The sequence below is a fragment of the Amblyomma mixtum genome, unplaced genomic scaffold (assembly GCF_055824585.1).
Source record: "Amblyomma mixtum isolate Tamu unplaced genomic scaffold, ASM5582458v1 scaffold_29, whole genome shotgun sequence".
Lineage (NCBI taxonomy): Eukaryota > Metazoa > Arthropoda > Arachnida > Ixodida > Ixodidae > Amblyomma > Amblyomma mixtum.
Window position 1 is genome coordinate 410770 of NW_028317726.1, and position 16921 is coordinate 427690.

At 49.9% G+C, this 16921-nt stretch overlaps 1 protein-coding gene across 1 annotated transcript; it reads left to right on the forward strand.

Annotated features, from left to right (window-relative positions):
- The first annotated feature begins 9885 nt into the window (after nt 1-9885).
- LOC149324489 (uncharacterized) lies at nt 9886-11489 on the forward strand. Its single transcript, XM_089565483.1, has one exon. It carries the CDS (start codon nt 9921-9923, stop codon nt 11487-11489), a length of 1569 nt encoding a protein of 522 aa, XP_089421609.1. The 5' UTR covers nt 9886-9920.
- Nucleotides 11490-16921: the final 5432 nt, after the last annotated feature.

Sequence of the window (16921 nt, forward strand, 5' to 3'; positions counted from 1 at the left end):
GTGAGTCTAGTAAGGGACTCCACTTGACCTCTTTAGCTTATTACCAGATCACGTGGTCTACTGATGTTTCAAGATCACGTCACAGGCCACTGTCCGGTGAGACAGGCTTGCTGTTTGCTTACAATCACCCGTCACCGACGTGCAATTTGCTATCAGCTAGTTAGCACTCAATTAACGACCACTCTAATCACACATACTCATTAGTATTAGTCGCAAGCAGCCACGTTGTGTGACAGACAAGGTGCCATGTATCCCAAGCAGCAGATGCAATCGGCCCAATATTGCAAATGAATGGCTTTACTGTGGTCCTTTGTATTAACGACCGTTGCCAATACATCGGTAACAGCCCGCTCTCATCAAGCCGTACGAACGTGCCTTTTTAGAGCGCAGCTCTTTGGCGTTCGTTCCTGGGTTTCGCGTCGTCGTCGTCGGCGTCGGCATCGGCCTCGTAACCAGCTCCGCCCCCCTTTCATCCGCAGCTGGGGTTGACTCACTATCGGCGTCAGCGGCATCAGTCAGTCGCTGGTATCTCTTCCCTCCTCCCTTTATCGTGTTGTCCGCTTGCTGCGCGCGCTTCTGCCCCCATCGTTTGCCGCTGGGTGTACACGCCGCCCCCCTACCCCCTCTTCCTGCGAGTCTCCGGTTGTCAAAGCGCCGGCTCGAACTTAATTCCTTTCTTCGCTCCTCCTCCAATGCAACCCCTGTGCGGTGGCAATCAGAGAGCCAGATCGGTGGCGGCGGATCTGTATATGTGCACCGCCCGAGCCGAAATTGCCGCTGCCGTTCGCTTTGTGCGGTGGCAATCAGAGAGCCAGATCGGTGGCGGCGGATCTGTATATGTGCACCGCCCGAGCCGAAATTGCCGCTGCCGTTCGCCACTGCGAAATTATCTGCCAGTTCTTTCTGAGCCATGAGCGAGACGACCGATGGAAGACCTCCGTCTGCTAAAAAAAAAATTCTGTGATAGCGCATACATGTGTTGCTCGATTTCTTTGCCTCAATCTATCGAAAAGGTGAAACAGCTTATTTGCTGCGCTCAAATTTCGCATTAGGAAGTAACGTAATCGTCGGTAATTTTTTGTTTTTGTTTTTCAGCGGAGTTTAATTAGGTATATATATTTGCACGTCGTAATAATGTCTGACTCGTGTTGCCACGTGTTGCCGTGTTGTCGGGTGGGCGATACAACACACCAGCAATAATGTTCGTAGCAGTACATTTCAAGGAGACGAATACACATTCGAGAAAAGTAGAAGCAAGAATTGGTATTCTTGCTTAATCGCGATAAGCACACCACCTCCTCTTCTGTTCTTTCTGTCGCAACGGAAAAAATTAAAACTTGATTCGCATGAAAGGATGTCATCATCTGAGATATAATCGGTAAGCCACGTTTCAGTTAGTGCTATTAATGAGGTTCCAGACGAGTCGATAAGGGAGGAAAGGGCATCACTTTTCGCTGTAACGCTTCTGATGTTAGTATATAGGAAGCAAATGTTATCTAAACACTTCGGTCCCGGCAAGATTGGTAGCGCACGATCGGAAGCACCATGATTATTTGAATGTTGTCAATTGGTAGAAGGCTCACTTAGTCGCACAGCCCGGTTGCCAGTAGTGTCCCAGAGATAAATGTCGTCGTTTACGTGAAGTTTATTAAAATACAGACGAATCCGGTCCCCCTCTTTCTTTATCGTCTTAGAAAACTGCCACAGTTTACGGCGCTTATCACGAACAGCCTCAGAGTAGTCGCGTGATATGCTCAAATTGGTGTTCTTTAGTTTGTAGCCAAGACTAATGACGGATTCTACTTTTTTCTCATTATAAAAGTTTGCAATAATGGGTCGTTTCTTGTCAGTCGAAAGACGCTCTAAGCGGTGAGCTCTGGCAACGGAAGTGACAGTAACGCCAAGTTTATCTGTGCAAAATTCTTTTACATGCCGCTCCGAGTCTTGCCAAGGCTCAGAGGGATAAGAATCTTCGATGCCAAAAAAAAAAAAACACGTTTGACCGCCTTGAGCGATTTTCCAGATCATCAACTTTGTCCTGATTTTTTTTAGAGATATCCGCATTTTCAACAGGCTGGCTGGAGGGTAGAGATTTAATTTTGCATTCCAGGTCATTAACTCTTTTAGTTAACTGTTCCAGGTCGTTCCTAAGGGTGACGTGGAGGTTCAAGACTTGATTTATCGATTCAAGAATGCTTGAGTTGCTCGCCTCAAGACGCTGAACGGCTAAAGCCAAAGCGTCAAGCTTGTCTCCTTGAGCTTTAGTCATAGGGCCTGCGTTTACCTCCACGTCACCGCCAAGAACCAAAAGGCGCCAAATGTACGACGCAGCAGCACGAACATGCTTCACATAATCCACTACATCAGGTGGCCACGACACCGCAAAAAGGCAAACATTATTGTCACGATAACACTTAGTTTCAAGATAACTAACCTGTACAAGCGTCATATGTAAGTACGGATCCGTACCAGCAGTGTCGTGGCCAACAGCGTCAACAGGAATGACGCCCTTTTCAAGTAGCCGGACAGGTGACGTGGCCCCATGTTGCTCGACGAATAGACGATATGCGAAATTGCTTGGCGGTCTGGCAACACCGCGCCCACAACTTCCGGTTTCCATCTTGGCGCGGTCGAGCTCGTCGAGGTGGTGCATCGTTTGCTATGCGTACTTTCTTCTTGCGAGTGGAATTTCAACAGGCAAGCTTCAGCTGCTGCGTTGTTTTCACAGCTGATCTTTGACCAAATGTAGGTGCTTTCAATAAGCGCCAGCTTACTCCTACCGCGTCCTCAGCTTCGCTTGAAGTCTGGCGCTGATGATCGCTATAATCGGCACTCGAAAGTGGATTGGAAAGTCGAACCGTGACCGTGTGCTGTTGTCGTTTTAATGCTCGCATTAAAGCACCAGTTCAAGCATCACGCATTATCATGGCTATTTTATTCCCAGGTGGACGCGAATTCGCTGGTAGGGTAGCGAGCGGTTATTTTGCGGTGAGTGCGCATGTGTGTTGACAAACTTCTGTGACAGTGCGAACTTTAGTTCGCGCTGACGCCAGGAGCTTCGTGCATTGCAGTATAATCACACAAGACCCTCGACCAGCTGCGTAATTCGATTCCTTTACTGTAATGTGCAATGCGCATCCGCGGTTCTCAGCGTCACCGTTTCAGAGCCCGGCGTCGGTTGATTTTCACCACAATTCGTTGAAACCGCGTCCTGCTTAAGGCGCAGTCAGTCATTCGACATTAACAAGAGGAAAGTAGGCATGCACATATAATTCAAAATATTGTAAGCAAAGACGCAGCTTTTTTTTTTCAGATAAGCACTGAGCCACCGCGGCGGCTTGATTAGAGAAAAATGCTACAGCTGTAGGTGCATGCACGGACTCGATACGCTGGTAAAGCTGTGTGTACAGGGGCGAAATTAGCATGTTCGGTTGCTTCCGAAACTTAATTAGCTTACTCCCAAACTTGGACAAATGGCTTTGTTGCGAAGCAAGCTGTTGGTGCCACAACGATAATAAAATCTGATGGCCTGAAGCGTTTTCAGAACACTGTTGCACGTACTTTCTAGCTTAGACATGCGTCCCTCCTTCATAATAAAGTAGCTATATTATTCGCTTCCTTTTTTTTAGATTTTCGTCGCCGCAGATATCGAAGGTATAGGAATCCTCAAGAAATAAACCATTCGCACCTCAGTTTTTATACGTAGGGTGTATTGCTTCACAAAGACTCCTTAACGCGCATAACATATGCGTATATGGTCCAGAGAGTTCGCTCGTCCTTCTAAAACTAATTGAACACGGGAAAAACTTAACTGAACACGTAGCAAACTAAGCAGTAATCGGCATATGGTTCTTCGAGTGAACTTATTTCGCCACGGCACAATTGTCCCGCTCAAAAAAATTACCTTCTCTATTACGTTGTTCAAGTATGCGTCTATATATATTCACGCCCGACCGGAGAGTTGATAAATGCACGAAATCGGCTTCTAATTTTGATCAGAGACAACAAAGGCTGTGGTCCTTATCTTAATTTAAACGCAAATCACCTCGAGAGATTTGTCAAAAATCAGCGCAGAAAGCGAAAGCTGCGCACTGATCCGCGTGCTGACACGATACCTCGCATGGCGTTTTGTGTTACTAAAACGTTCGGACGGATTAAAAAAGTAGAAAAGTGAAAAGCTTGAACGCACCTAGTTCTGGCACGCATCGTAGTGTCTTTTCACAGTGGAGAGGGTAACGCAACACTGCATCGGCATTTTACTTTTCAAACGAAGCGCAGCCGTTTGAACCCAACACTGGGCAGCAGTTTCGTTTTCTGTACCGTGCCAACATGGAGGACTTAGTTCTCGGAGCGCCGAGAGATGGCGCTGCGCATTTCGCATATCGTCTATTGTGAACTGGTTTCCAGACTTAGCGGTGAAGGATAATGCGGCCAATCCGTGGGGAGGCAAGTGCCAGACGGCTCTGTAAAGTAGGCTGCAGCGCCGCTCTCCCAGACGTCCATTTTCGGCCCATCCAGGCAACAGGGTCGGCTCGGTAGCTGGCCCAGGGTAAGCAGCAGCAGCACCTGTACAAGCGTCATTTGTAAGTACGGATCCGTAGCAGCAGTGTCGTGGCTGCTTAAATATATATTGAAATATATATTTAACTATATATTTAAATATATATTTGCACGTCGTAATAAGGCTTGACTCCTGTCGCGACAACTAAATGACAATTGATGTACTGTTTTAATCAGTTTCCAATTCCACCGCTCCACGTGTGACGTCGGGCCTTGTCGACCAATCCGGAGTTTCGCGACACAACAACGCCGGACGCACAGAAGTTGACGCCACCTTTTCCGCTTAACGGGACCCTTGACGCTGTACCTTTGGGAGTAAACAAAATCAATGGAAGCATTCGACCGCGCATGTTATCACGCGTCGAAGGGAGCCACGAGTTAAGACGGCGAAGATGCTTGGCAAAAGAAAGAAGGCAAATGCGAGGCTCTTGTTAGGAGCCATTTGCATCAAGATAGAAAAGGCATCTATACATAAGCGATGCATCAATAAACGACACCGTGGCTGAGTTTAATATTCTCCATGCACGCTGTAAGGTGACGCCGGGATAAAAGTTAGTGGCGCCAACTGGATAGACAGAAAGAGGAGAAAAAAAATTGAAAAAGTGTGTATGCGGCTTTCTAGGGTGCGCCGTTGTGGCTGAAGGTATGAGCGTCCTGTTGCTGCGAATCAATGCACAAACTATCGATTGGGTCAGAAGAAAAGCGCGAACATTAGTTTTATAGTAGTATCACTTGATGAAGAAAACGATGTGCAATGCACAGCACGAGGATGCGTTGCAGTTCAACACGAGGTGTGCTCGGCTACACCGATAGCCTGGTGCTCTTGCGCAGTGGCCAGCGAAGTTGATCGGTTTGCGCCACCACGGGTTCGAATCCCAGTCGCCGATATTTATTTCACTCATTTTGGTTTATTCGTTTCACTTGCCACAATCACACCGCAAGATCTTCTTCGGGGTTTATCCATCGGAATAGTGTCTTCACACTTAAAAAGGGTGTGTACCGTCGAGCAAGAGGTAATCTGCAGAAGACACAATTTACTCTACAGCGTTGATCAGAAAAATTCAGTATGGTGGCACTCTAATGATCCCCTGCTGAATCGAAGCCTTGGACCGTGCAGGCCTCCACCTGGAAAAGTCAGTAAACTAATGCTACACAGCCATCTATTCAGACCGGCATTTTTAAATTCGATTCGAGTGTCGCGCACAGGCATAACTACAATTTAATGAAGTCGCATTTCGTAAACGTTCCCTGTATTTCCCAGCTCTCGCTTTCAAGACAAAAAGGTTAAGACGGGCACTTGAGGTTCTTATGTGCTGTGAATGCGAAAGCATCTGTTGACTTAAAGACCTTTACACAAATGGCTTTAACCATAAGGCCTTCGAACTAAAAGCATTTTTTGGTTTCTGTGGAAAGGAAATGACGCAGTAATTGTCTCACTTACCTCGGTGGGCAATCGAACCGAGCCGTAAGTGGAACGATTAAGGAGGGACTGAAAGAAGAAAGAAAGAAAGAAAGAAGAAAGAAAGAAAGGAAGAAAGAAAGGAAGAAAGAAGGAAAGAAAGAAGGAAAGAAAGAAGGAAAGAAAGAAGGAAAGAAAGAAGGAAAGAAAGAAGGAAAGAAAGAAGGAAAGAAAGAAAGAAAGAAAGAAAGAAAGAAAGAAAGAAAGAAAGAAAGAAAGAAAGAAAGAAAGAAAGAAAGAAAGAAAGAAAGAAAGAAAGAGGTGCCGTAGTGGAGGGCTCCGGAATAATTTCGACCACTTGGGGATCTGTAACGTGTACTGACATCGCACAACACACGGGCACCTATTGCGTTTCGCCTCCATCGAAACGCGGCCGCCGCGGTCGGGTTCGACCCCGAGTACTCCGGCTTGGTAGACGAGGGTTTTAACCTCTCAGCCACCCTGCAGGGTCAAAAGCATTTGACCTAACGGCATTTTACCAAAAGGCCTTGACCATATGCCTTTAGAGGGAAGGCCTTCACCCTGAGTGCAGTTTACCTAAAGGCCTTTGCCACGAACACCATGAGCCGTAATTGCCTTAGCATTACCATTGTCATCAATGACCCCCACCCCCTCAAACAAAAATAGCCACTACCAAACACTGAAGCGTTTATTTCTCCTAACTTTCAGCATCAGGTAAATAACCTTAGAGGCTTCACCACACACCGGCATTTTCGATGTTAGGAGGACGACAATGCTTTTCCACTAAAAAAAAAGAAAGGATATGCAGAGATCTAACAGCCTGCCAGGCTTACTCTGTTGTCCGCGCAGTTTACACCCACAAGCGCCTCCTTCCACTGCGGTGCCTTAGGTAAGAGTATTTTTCTCCTGGAAGCATTTCCCATTCCTATTTGCGCGCCATTTTCTGATTTTCGCAGTGCGTACCAGATGTCCCTATAGCCATTCCGTGGTCGTTTTTAAGACAGGCTGACGAAACGAATTTTACTTTCGTAGCTGTTGCGACCCCCGAGTCGCCCGAGTGAGATAAAAACGGCCTATCGAAGAACGTCGCCTTTCTTATCAGGTGAACAGGGTAGGTATAATTTCCTCGATTTATGGAAAACAAACTGCAGACGCGTTGGAATTCCGCCTATCCGTTGGGTGCCGGGAACGAAGATTCGCGCTCGGGTGTTTCCTGTTTCTGCGCCCCTGCTCTGCTTCGATAAGGACGGCGGAAAATGTGATAACAGCCGCGCACGCAGACCAAGGTGGATGTAGAATGGTGGCGAAGGCTGGGCCCAAAAACGGTTTAGCGCGACTGCAGCACAGCCACTTTGGGCGGCCGAAACACTTATATAATGAAATTCAAAAGTACAGATAAAAATGCTATAAAACAACAAAAAGAAATGAATATTTTAATGCCACGTTTTATAAGTTAGGTAAACTATTTCAGCTAATCATTACACCGAATTTTGTGATTATTTTCAACGCTCTTGTTGCGCCCTCTGTTGATGAGTGTGCGGTGCATTTGCAGCGCGACTTTGCAGGCCTTCTTTCGGTACCCGGCCACCATGCCGGTCACTGTGGCTGCGGGCTGCGGGAGCTTACGAAGCGATTTTTTTATCTACAGCTGCCTGCTATGGCGCGCCTTGGAAAACGTGGAAATTAAGCTCGCCGGTCTCGAAATGGCACTTTAAAAACTTTTTGTCGTCCTTGCACGTCGCCTCTCTGTCACCGTTTGCCAAGATCTGCACCCCGCTGCACCGCTGCAGCGTTTCCTTCGGTGTACGGCCAGTCCGAAACCTTTTCCCGAGGCTTCGCGCTCATCTCTTCAAGCGCTTAGCTCTGCATTTCAAGATGAGCTTGCGGCATGTGAAGAAACCTTGCTCCGTGGCACATTGTGACAGCGTGGCTTGTACCGTGGGTGTCTTACCAACACTACACCGCATCCCTCTGGACTTTCGCAGGTGAGCTCTGGCCGTTGTCGTCTGCTCTAGATATGCTTTTGTCGGGCTTTCCGCGCATATCGTAGCTGTAACCGTTTCATACGCACTTGGCTGCATGTTATCGGGATATTTTAGTAAATTGCAGGGCACGCACTTGCAGTCATAAAATGTGTAAAAGACACAAATCATTTGTCTTATTTGTAGCTAGTTTCGTGCAGCTGACTGTCACCAAAATGAAATTGATACCGGGCTCTCATGAGCAACCACGTGCCCTCTACTTGCCGCATGGTCAATTTAAAACCAACTGCGCTGCCTAACAGCTCTGAGCATGACATTAATGGGTTTTGCAGCACCGTGAAGCCAATTTGAGGATCCCCTCGCAAATGATAGCATCGAATCTCAACCATATGTGTATGTGCGCCGCATTGACTGTGCCTTACCTGAATTCGGCCAGTAGTAGTTATTGCCGTTCTACGTATACATGACCGCCAATGTAGTTTTAAACTCATTTCGCTGCATCGCTCTCGTCACTCTTTGAGCATAGAAAAGCAGCTAGCCGCGTGGTATCAGGCGAGCGTAACCGCACTCTGAGGCTTGGCGCGAGCATTTTCTACCATAGTTATAACATACTGCATTTAGGTGAAAGGAGTCTTGGCGTATTATCGTTTGAAGTATATGGTATTCATTTGGGTGCCGTTGTATAACGTGGATGCTGCATCATGTACAGGTGCAAAACGTGGGTGCAGTTCTGCCGCAACCTCAGCTTGGAGATGACGCCGTGCCAGCTGCGAGACCTGAGGGCTTCTTCCAAGCACTTCGAACTGTTTGTGTATCTGCGGCCAGGATGGCTGCGTCTCGATGCTGTGCCTACTCGAGGAAGGAGTGGCTGTACTGGATGTCCTTGCACTTCAAACTGCACTTCATGTACATTTTAGTTTGATTAGAATTGCTTCAAATTACTTCGGTTAGCGACAAGAATGAGGTCTCGAGGTTGTGCGCAGGCCCTCTGTATGGTGTAATGCTCTAGCGATGAGTAGATTTGTTGATGCTATAACTTGTTTTTAATATTCTCATGCAGGTGTAAACATAGCTGCTATATTCTTTCAGTTGAAGAAACGAAATGTGAAGAGTAATCCCTGTGTGCTGCATGGTCTATGTGTTGATGCGCCTACTTTTATGTCTGTCATGTTTGCCTCAATGGAAGCTGTCGTAGCATTGTTTTCTATACTTTTCAATTTCCTACTTGGCAACATTCGTGGAACTTCAGGGCTTTTTCCTATCCGCACTGTGACCATTGAGATGAATAGCCAGCTTAAAAAAACTACTGCTTGAGCTGCCTGTGACGCGCATTTTTTGTTGGCGTGCTTTATCACTGTATTTGTTTGGTTGCTGTAATAAACCATAAATATGAAAACCATACTTGCCGCACACTGTATTGCAAACTGTGCACTTGAGCCTGTGCTTTGTGCATCATACCTTGATGTACTCAATAGTACTGGCCCCAGTCTTTTCACCAAGGTTTCCACTACGAATCATGCATCCTTAGCCAGCGTCTGAAAGAGTTGCTGCCTTTCTATGCTGCCTTCTTTGCCAGTCACTTTCATTGGGTTCCCAATTGCACATTAACAAGGCCATAACTAGCAGGAACGCGAGCACATTTGACTGGCAAAGGTTGGTGCGCGCCGAAAGGCAACCTTCTAGAGATACCGGTTCGAAAATGCGGGTTCTATAAAAAGACCACTTTCTAATTCGCGCCAAAAGCATACGTATGTGTGACGTCATTCAACGTCACTCATACGTAGGTTGCCCCCCGAAATGGGGGCGCTGGGGTGCCCCATGAGCCGCCATTCTTTGGACCAATGGGCGTCTATGGAGCCTTCGCTACCATGGTATATCTACCTTGCGCAGACTGCAGCATCAGTCGACTGTGGGCGAGATCGCTGCATGTGAGAGCACTTGACTGCCTGCCTCGAGCCATGGCGCCCGCAAGCGCGCAGACAGTGTTCGGTTTCGGCACCGGCCTCGACAGGCGGCCGACGTGTTTCGTGAACCCGTTCCCGTCAAATAGAGTGTGCAGTGTCTGCGGTCTAGTTCCTTCATCGGCAGCCATGTTACCCTGTCTTCACCTCCTCTGCCAGTCCTGTTACGACAGCGTCGGTGAAAAACGCGACCAGTGCCCACTGGACAAAGAGCCCTTCCAGGAGGAAGACGTGGCGTGGTCGACCTTCGGCAGGGACAATATCCTCGGCCGCAAGGTACGCTGCTGGAATGCCGAGCATGGTTGCGACGCCGAGGACGTCGCCTCCGCCATGTTGGGGCACTTCGCCAATGACTGCCAGTTCCACGTCGTGAGCTGCCCCAGATGCAGCGAGAGACTCCTACACCGAGACATTACGAAGCATCGGGAGTGTGGCTGTGAACCGCCGCGCGTACGCGAGCAAGCACCAGAGGATAACTTTTCCAACGCCGTTATGGAAGTTAGAGGAACGCTAGAAAAAATATTGGAACAAAATGCTGCCCTGCGCATGAAGATGGATTCATTTGAGGACCGTCTACTCCCCGAGACCAATGGGAACGTGGCGGCCCAGTGCACCAGTATAGCCGACGCAGTGACAGCCGCCCTGGAAAACAGGATTTCGGAGCTGGGGACTGGGAACGTAGCGGCCCAGTGCACCAGTATAGCCGACGCAGTGACAGCCGCCCTGGAAAACAGGATTTCGGAGCTGGGGACTGGGAACGTGGCGGCCCAGTGCACCAGTATAGCCGACGGAGTGACAGCCGCCCTGGAAAACAGGATTTCGGATCTCGAGACACAAGCGGAGGCAGGATTAGCTGAACACCGACGCGAAGTCACTGCAGAGGTCAGAAACGCGCTGGCTGACATTCAGCGGACCATGAAAGAGAACAGCGAGAGGTGTGAGCGGAACGTGCAGAGTTTGGAGAACAGGGTCGTAAAAGCGTTTTGTGAAGACCGCACACTGCCAGATACCGGATCTTCACTTTCGGTGGTGTCAGCAGCTAAAAAGCAGGCGCCGTTGGTAGAGGATGAGGAGAAAGCCCTGGAACTGCTGGCCGTAGCGTCTCTCAAGATCAGTAGCGACGTCCTAAGCAGATCCGTCCCGTACGAATGGACCATAGATGACTGGAATGGATTCCTCATGAAATCGCCTGCGCATTCGGAATTATTTTCTGGCAACGATGGCCAGCCTAGCTACCACTATGGCTACCTGGTAGTTCCGAGGCTATGCTTTGAGAGGGGGCATGTTTGGCTACGTGTATACATAATCGAAGGCTTGTTCGATAAGTTCATTAAGTGGCCCATGGACAAGAAGGTTAAGCTAGTTTTCATCAACCCTTGCGACTCCACAAAACAACTAACATTAAGAGAATCACTTTTTCCACTCGATAAACGTCCCCTTCCAGAGTTTAGTAAAGAAGTTGTGTTTGTAGGTTCCACTGTCCGTTCGATAAAGGTTGACGAGTTGAACAAAAGTGGCTTGATCGAAAACAACAAACTCCACCTCCGGCTCGAATTTGAATCATAAGTCGGTTTTCCTTTTTTTGTGACGTGAACTAAAACAGCGTTCTCTGGTGCACCGCTGCCTCGTATTTACCCAAGAGCGCTTATTCTTGACCCATGCCATTTGGTTAATTCGCGAGCCCGTTCATGAATCAATGTATAGTGGAGAACGAGAAGGGCGACCTTCACGTGGGGCTTCGTGTCATCTGCTCCTTTGCACGAGTTTACTACAGGCTTGGTAGAACTGTGCTTCGCATGTGCGCAGCCACGCGGAGCCGTGTTCCCTCTAAGTGTGATTGACCCTGTACCTGTCTAGCCGTCCTGTGGGAATGAAGTTATGAAGCGTAAGAGGCTGTTGGCAGCGTTGCATACCTCTCCTTCTCCTGGGGGATGCTGATTAGCAAGCAGGAGTAAGCCTGTTCCGTGTGTTAGGCCTTACTGAGGTTCCATGTTAGTCTGCCATAACAGTAGACACAAGAACAAATATGCCGCTCAGAAATTGACAGCCCATCAAGGTGCACCTAACACCGAGGTATATGCATCCTTTCTATAGCATCCAAAGATGAAAATACACAGCACAAAGAAAGAGGCTTAGGTGGCACCACCGTCCCAGCACCCTATATACGAGGTCTGTTAGAAAAGTATCCGACCTTTGGCCGAAGAAAAAAAACTGGCATAACTGGTGTTAATGGTTGTGTTAGTTCGGGGCGCGGGAGCCCCGCATGCGAGGAACCTCTCAAGGCAGTTGCTGGGTGTAGACTGGGGGTTTATTACCGTAGAGGGAGAGGGAGAGAGAGAGCGAGTGTACAAGAAGCACTTCCGCTACTGTGGAATGCGTCAGTCGACGGGGCTGTGGGGATCAGATGTCGTCGGGGGAGACAGACGCATGCCTGCTTTTGTGGGAGCGGCCGGCCCGCGCTTGTTTCTTGGAAGCGGGCGGCGAGTATGCGCGGAGGAGGCAAGGGCTGTTGGCGCGGCCTGGCGTCGCTTGGTCGACGAACACGACATCCCTTCCTCCTTAGTTGTGGTCACCGTATCGGTCGGGCGGGCGCCGTTCACGCTGGGGTCGTAGCGCTTGCTGTTGCGTGGACCCGTTGGGTTGGTCTCCGCAAGGTTGCGTCGCACGGTCGTCCAGACTGGCCGCCGAAGTTTCCGCTGGCAGCGGGATCACGTACGGAGCTGGCACAGTGTATTGTTCGGTTGCTGCTGGTCCGTTCGTCCGATGGTCTGGCGGCGGATCATCCGTCGGGTAGGCTGCTGCACCTGGCTTAATGTGATCCAGGTGCCGACGAACCGTTCCGTTTTTAGACTTGATTAGCCAAGATCGATGTCCGAGCCTCTTTAATACGGTTCCTTCAATCCAAGCAGGGCTTCCTGTGAAGTTGCGGACAAAGACCGGTTGTCCTACGTGCACTCCTCTCGGCGAATTAGCCACGCTGTGCTCAGAGGTCGCTTCCTCAGCAGGTCGTGGCTGAATGCGTGTGAGTGCCGTTGTGAGCTCGCGACCGAACATGAGTGCGGCTGGCGTTCTGCCCGTCGTCGCTGAAATCGTTGTGTGCTGCTTGAGCAGAAATCGAGCCAGTCTGCACGCGAATGTTCCAGACTGGTCCTTGGCCAAAGCCTGCTTCGTCTCGAAAACCATTCTTTCGGCTTGCCCATTAGTGGCTGGATGATAGGGCGCACTCGTAATGTGCGTCACCCCGTTCTTCTTTAGGAAATTTTCCATTTCCGTAGAAACAAAGGACGGGCCGTTGTCTGTTACCAGCCTTTCGGGAAGGCCGAACGTCGCGAACAGGTTTCGTAGTTCCTCGATCAAAGTCGAAGACTGTATGTTTGGCATGCAGCGCACTTCGAGCCATTTGCTGTACGCGTCGACAACAATTAGCAGCATCCTTCCTTCCACGGGGCCCGCGAAGTCAGCGTGGATTGTGTGCCATGGTGCTGTCGCGCGCTTCCAATCGGGAGGTGGTGCCTTGGGTGGCGCTCTTTGATGCTGGCAGCAAGCCGAACACCTTTTGACCAGGTTCTCGATGTCTTTGTCGACACCGGGCCACCAGAAATAGCTTCGAGCGCATGCCTTCATAGCAACTATGCCCCTGTGACCAGTGTGTGCCGCGCCGAGCACGTTTTTCCTCGCTTTCGCCGGAACGACCAGTCTGATACCTCTGAGAAGGCAACCTTCTTGTAGTGAAAGCTCAGGTCCAAGCTTAGTGAACGCCGAAAATTCCTGTTCTGGCAACCTGTGCAGCTCTCCAATAGCGACAGCTCTCACTACGCGGGATAGTAACGGGTCTTCCTGGGTCATTTCCGCGAGTTGACGTGGGGACAATTCGAAGCTTGGCGTGGAAGCCAGCATGAGCACATCTCCAGGTGGGCATGGTTCATCTACCTGGGCGGGCAGTGGCAGCCTGCTGAGTGCGTCAGCATTTTGGTGCAGGCGTCCAGGCCTGTACACCAAATCGTAGTCGTACGTGGCTAGCTTTAAACACCATCGGGTCATCCTAGGTGAGAGCACCTGAGGTAACTGTTTCTTTTCTCCCATGATGCCCAGGAGCGGTTGGTGATCCGTTAATACGGTCACGTGCCGGCCAGCGATATACTGGTGAAAGTGGCTCACGCCATAAACCACCGCGAGACCCTCCTTGTCCAGCTGGGAGTAGTTTTTCTCCGCGCTTCCCAAAGTTCTCGACGCGAAAGCAATGGGAGCCTCTCTGCCGGACGCATCTTTCTGAGCGAGAATTGCGCCGACGCCATATGGTGACGCATCCACGGACAGAAGGAGAGGCTTTGTCTCGTCATAATGCGCAAGCACTGTTGAAGATTGTATCAACCTCTTAAGCGCATCGAACGCAGTCTGGTGCTTTTTCTCCCACGCCCAGGGCCTGTTCTTCTCAAGGAGCTTGTATAGATCTGCGGCAACCGTAGCTCTGTTCTTCAAAAACCGATCATAGAATGCTAGGAGCCCTAGGAAGGCCTGCAGAGAGGTCTTGTCAGTCGGTTTCGGCGCGTGAAGGATTGCCTGGACCTTTTCCTCGGTCGTGTGGACACCCTTAGCGTCAATCTTGTGTCCCAAGAACTCGACTGAGCTTATGCCGAAGCGGCATTTCTCTTGCTTGAGGCGCAACCCTTTCTCGCTTATCCTCGACAGGACTTGGTCCAGACGTTGCGCATGCTCTGTAGTGTCTGTCCCACTGACAATGATATCGTCAAGGTAAACACTCACCCCTGGAATTCCTGCTAGTGTTGTCTCCATCATACGCTGGAAGATGGCTGGCGCAGCAGATATTCCGAAAGGCAGCCGGTTCACCCTGAACAATCCCTTGGTGGTGTTGACGGTGAGCAATGCGGCTGTCTCGTCGTCGACCTTGAGCTGTTGATAGGCCTGGTAGAGGTCAAGCGTTGAGAAGATGGTGCCACCCCGCAACTTTGCGAATACCTCCGCGGTTGTCGGTAGCGGGTACGCCGTCTTCTTGACCACTGCGTTTACCGTGCTCCTGTAGTCGCCGCAAACGCGAAATGTGCCGTCCCTTTTGCGCACCCACACTAAAGGTGTGGCCATCACGGCATGTTGCGTCGGCTCCAGGATGCTGTGTAAACTTAGAGACGCGCACAAATGACGACACCATTGTTTCGAGTTATAAGCAACGACTGGTGTTTATTGCCGTAAGGCTGCTCCTTGTCGAGCGAGTATAGGTTACATAGGTTGCCAGATTACAAGTCAGAAAAAGCTAGAATGAACAGTTTCTTTATACTCCCCCCGGAATGAGCTTCAGATCATTCGTGCGTAGTCTCCATGGGGTACAGCAACTGGATCGGTCTTCTTAGGATGGTCCCACCAGGTAGGCGCACCATGCAGGCTCTAGTGTACCCATCCCGTCCGACGAGCACATCAACCACTTTTCCGGTTTTCCATAGCTGCCTTGGCAGATGAGGCTGGTGAACTAGCACAAGAGTTCCTTTCTTCAAGGCACTAGATGAGCTTGGCACAGCAAAATGAGCGGAGCGAAGACCTTTGAGGTACTCTTTCTGCCACCTGCGCCAGAAGTGATCAGCTAAACTTTGATGATATCGCCAGCGACGAGTTAGTTGACCCGGTGTTGAAGTCGTTGACTCTGTGCTACAGCCCGGGGGCAAGGACGTTAAACGCTTTCCGACGAGAAAATGGGATGGAGTGAGAGGCTCCGGCTCGTGAGCTTCTGCGGATACGTAGGTCAGGGGTCTTGAATTGATCACGGCCTCGATTTCGGTCAAGACTGTAGCGAGCTCCTCGAATGTGCAGAAGCTGTTGCCTAAAACCTTCTTCAGAGAAGTCTTCACTGAACGAACCATTCGCTCCCAGAATCCGCCCCACCAGGCGGCTCTCTCAACGATAAACTTCCATTTTATCTGGTGGTCTAAGAAATAACTTCGGATCTCTGTGCCACGCAGCGTTGTCCACAGCCGTTTCAGGTCTCTCGAAGCGCGCTGAAACGTCTTAGCATTGTCCGAAAATATCACTCGGCAGACTCCTCTTCTGGAAACGAACCTCTTGAATGCCATCAGAAAACTGGGCGTAGACATGGCAGTCACGAGTTCTAGGTGCACTGCGCGGGTAACTGCACATGTGAAGATGGCGATGTATGACTTCTTGTTGCCTTGATCCCTTGTGTTCAACGGCCCGGCGAAATCAATGCCTGTCACCTCGAATGGTGGAGCTTGGGTTACCCTGTCACGAGGTAAAGGGGCAACTGGCTCCGTGGCAGGGCGGCTGTTGAAACGTTTGCAAATCAAGCATTTCTTCAAGATCCTTTTCACCATCTGTCTTCCCCGAACTATCCAAAACTGCTCCCTCAGCTCTGTTAGAGTCTCAAGTGCGCCTGCATTTAGAAGGCGGCGATGGTTGGCGATTATTAAAAGTTCGGTGAAATGATGACCGGCAGGCAGGATTATTGGATGCGTAATGTTGTAGGAGAGGCCAGCATTACTCAAACGTCCCCCAACTCTTAGCACTCCGTCCTCATCGCAGTAAGGTTTCAGATCCCGCAACGGAGAGCTGCAGGGCAAGCGTGATGCGCGACGTACGCACTGCAGCTCCTCGCCGAAGGCCTCTCGCTGCACCTGACTTATGAGACAAGTCTGTGCTTGGGCGACTTCTTCCGTGGTCAGATATCCACTACGTTTCTGGTGAGGGTTCCTTGAGTTGTGCAAGAATCGCTGCATCCATGCAACAACACGAACAAGCTTAGAGAGGGAGCTGTGCCGTTCCTCTGCTGGGAGTCGTTCGGCAAAACCTTGATGGAGGTACTGACGTATCGCAGCATCATATTCGTGCATAATTTCCTCGTCCCTCCTTAGCTTCTTGGTCAAGTTGTACAAACGCTTCTCTGCAAATGCCTTGTTATCGCCTAGGTTGAGTTTAACCTGCTTCCACGGTAAGACGACTTCGTAGCGCCTGTCAACAAGCTTGACAGATGAGGC

What these genes read in the sequence shown, in the direction of transcription:
- LOC149324489 (XM_089565483.1), top strand. Translation starts at nt 9,921, where the DNA reads ATGGCGCCCGCAAGCGCGCAGACAGTGTTCGGTTTCGGCACCGGCCTC.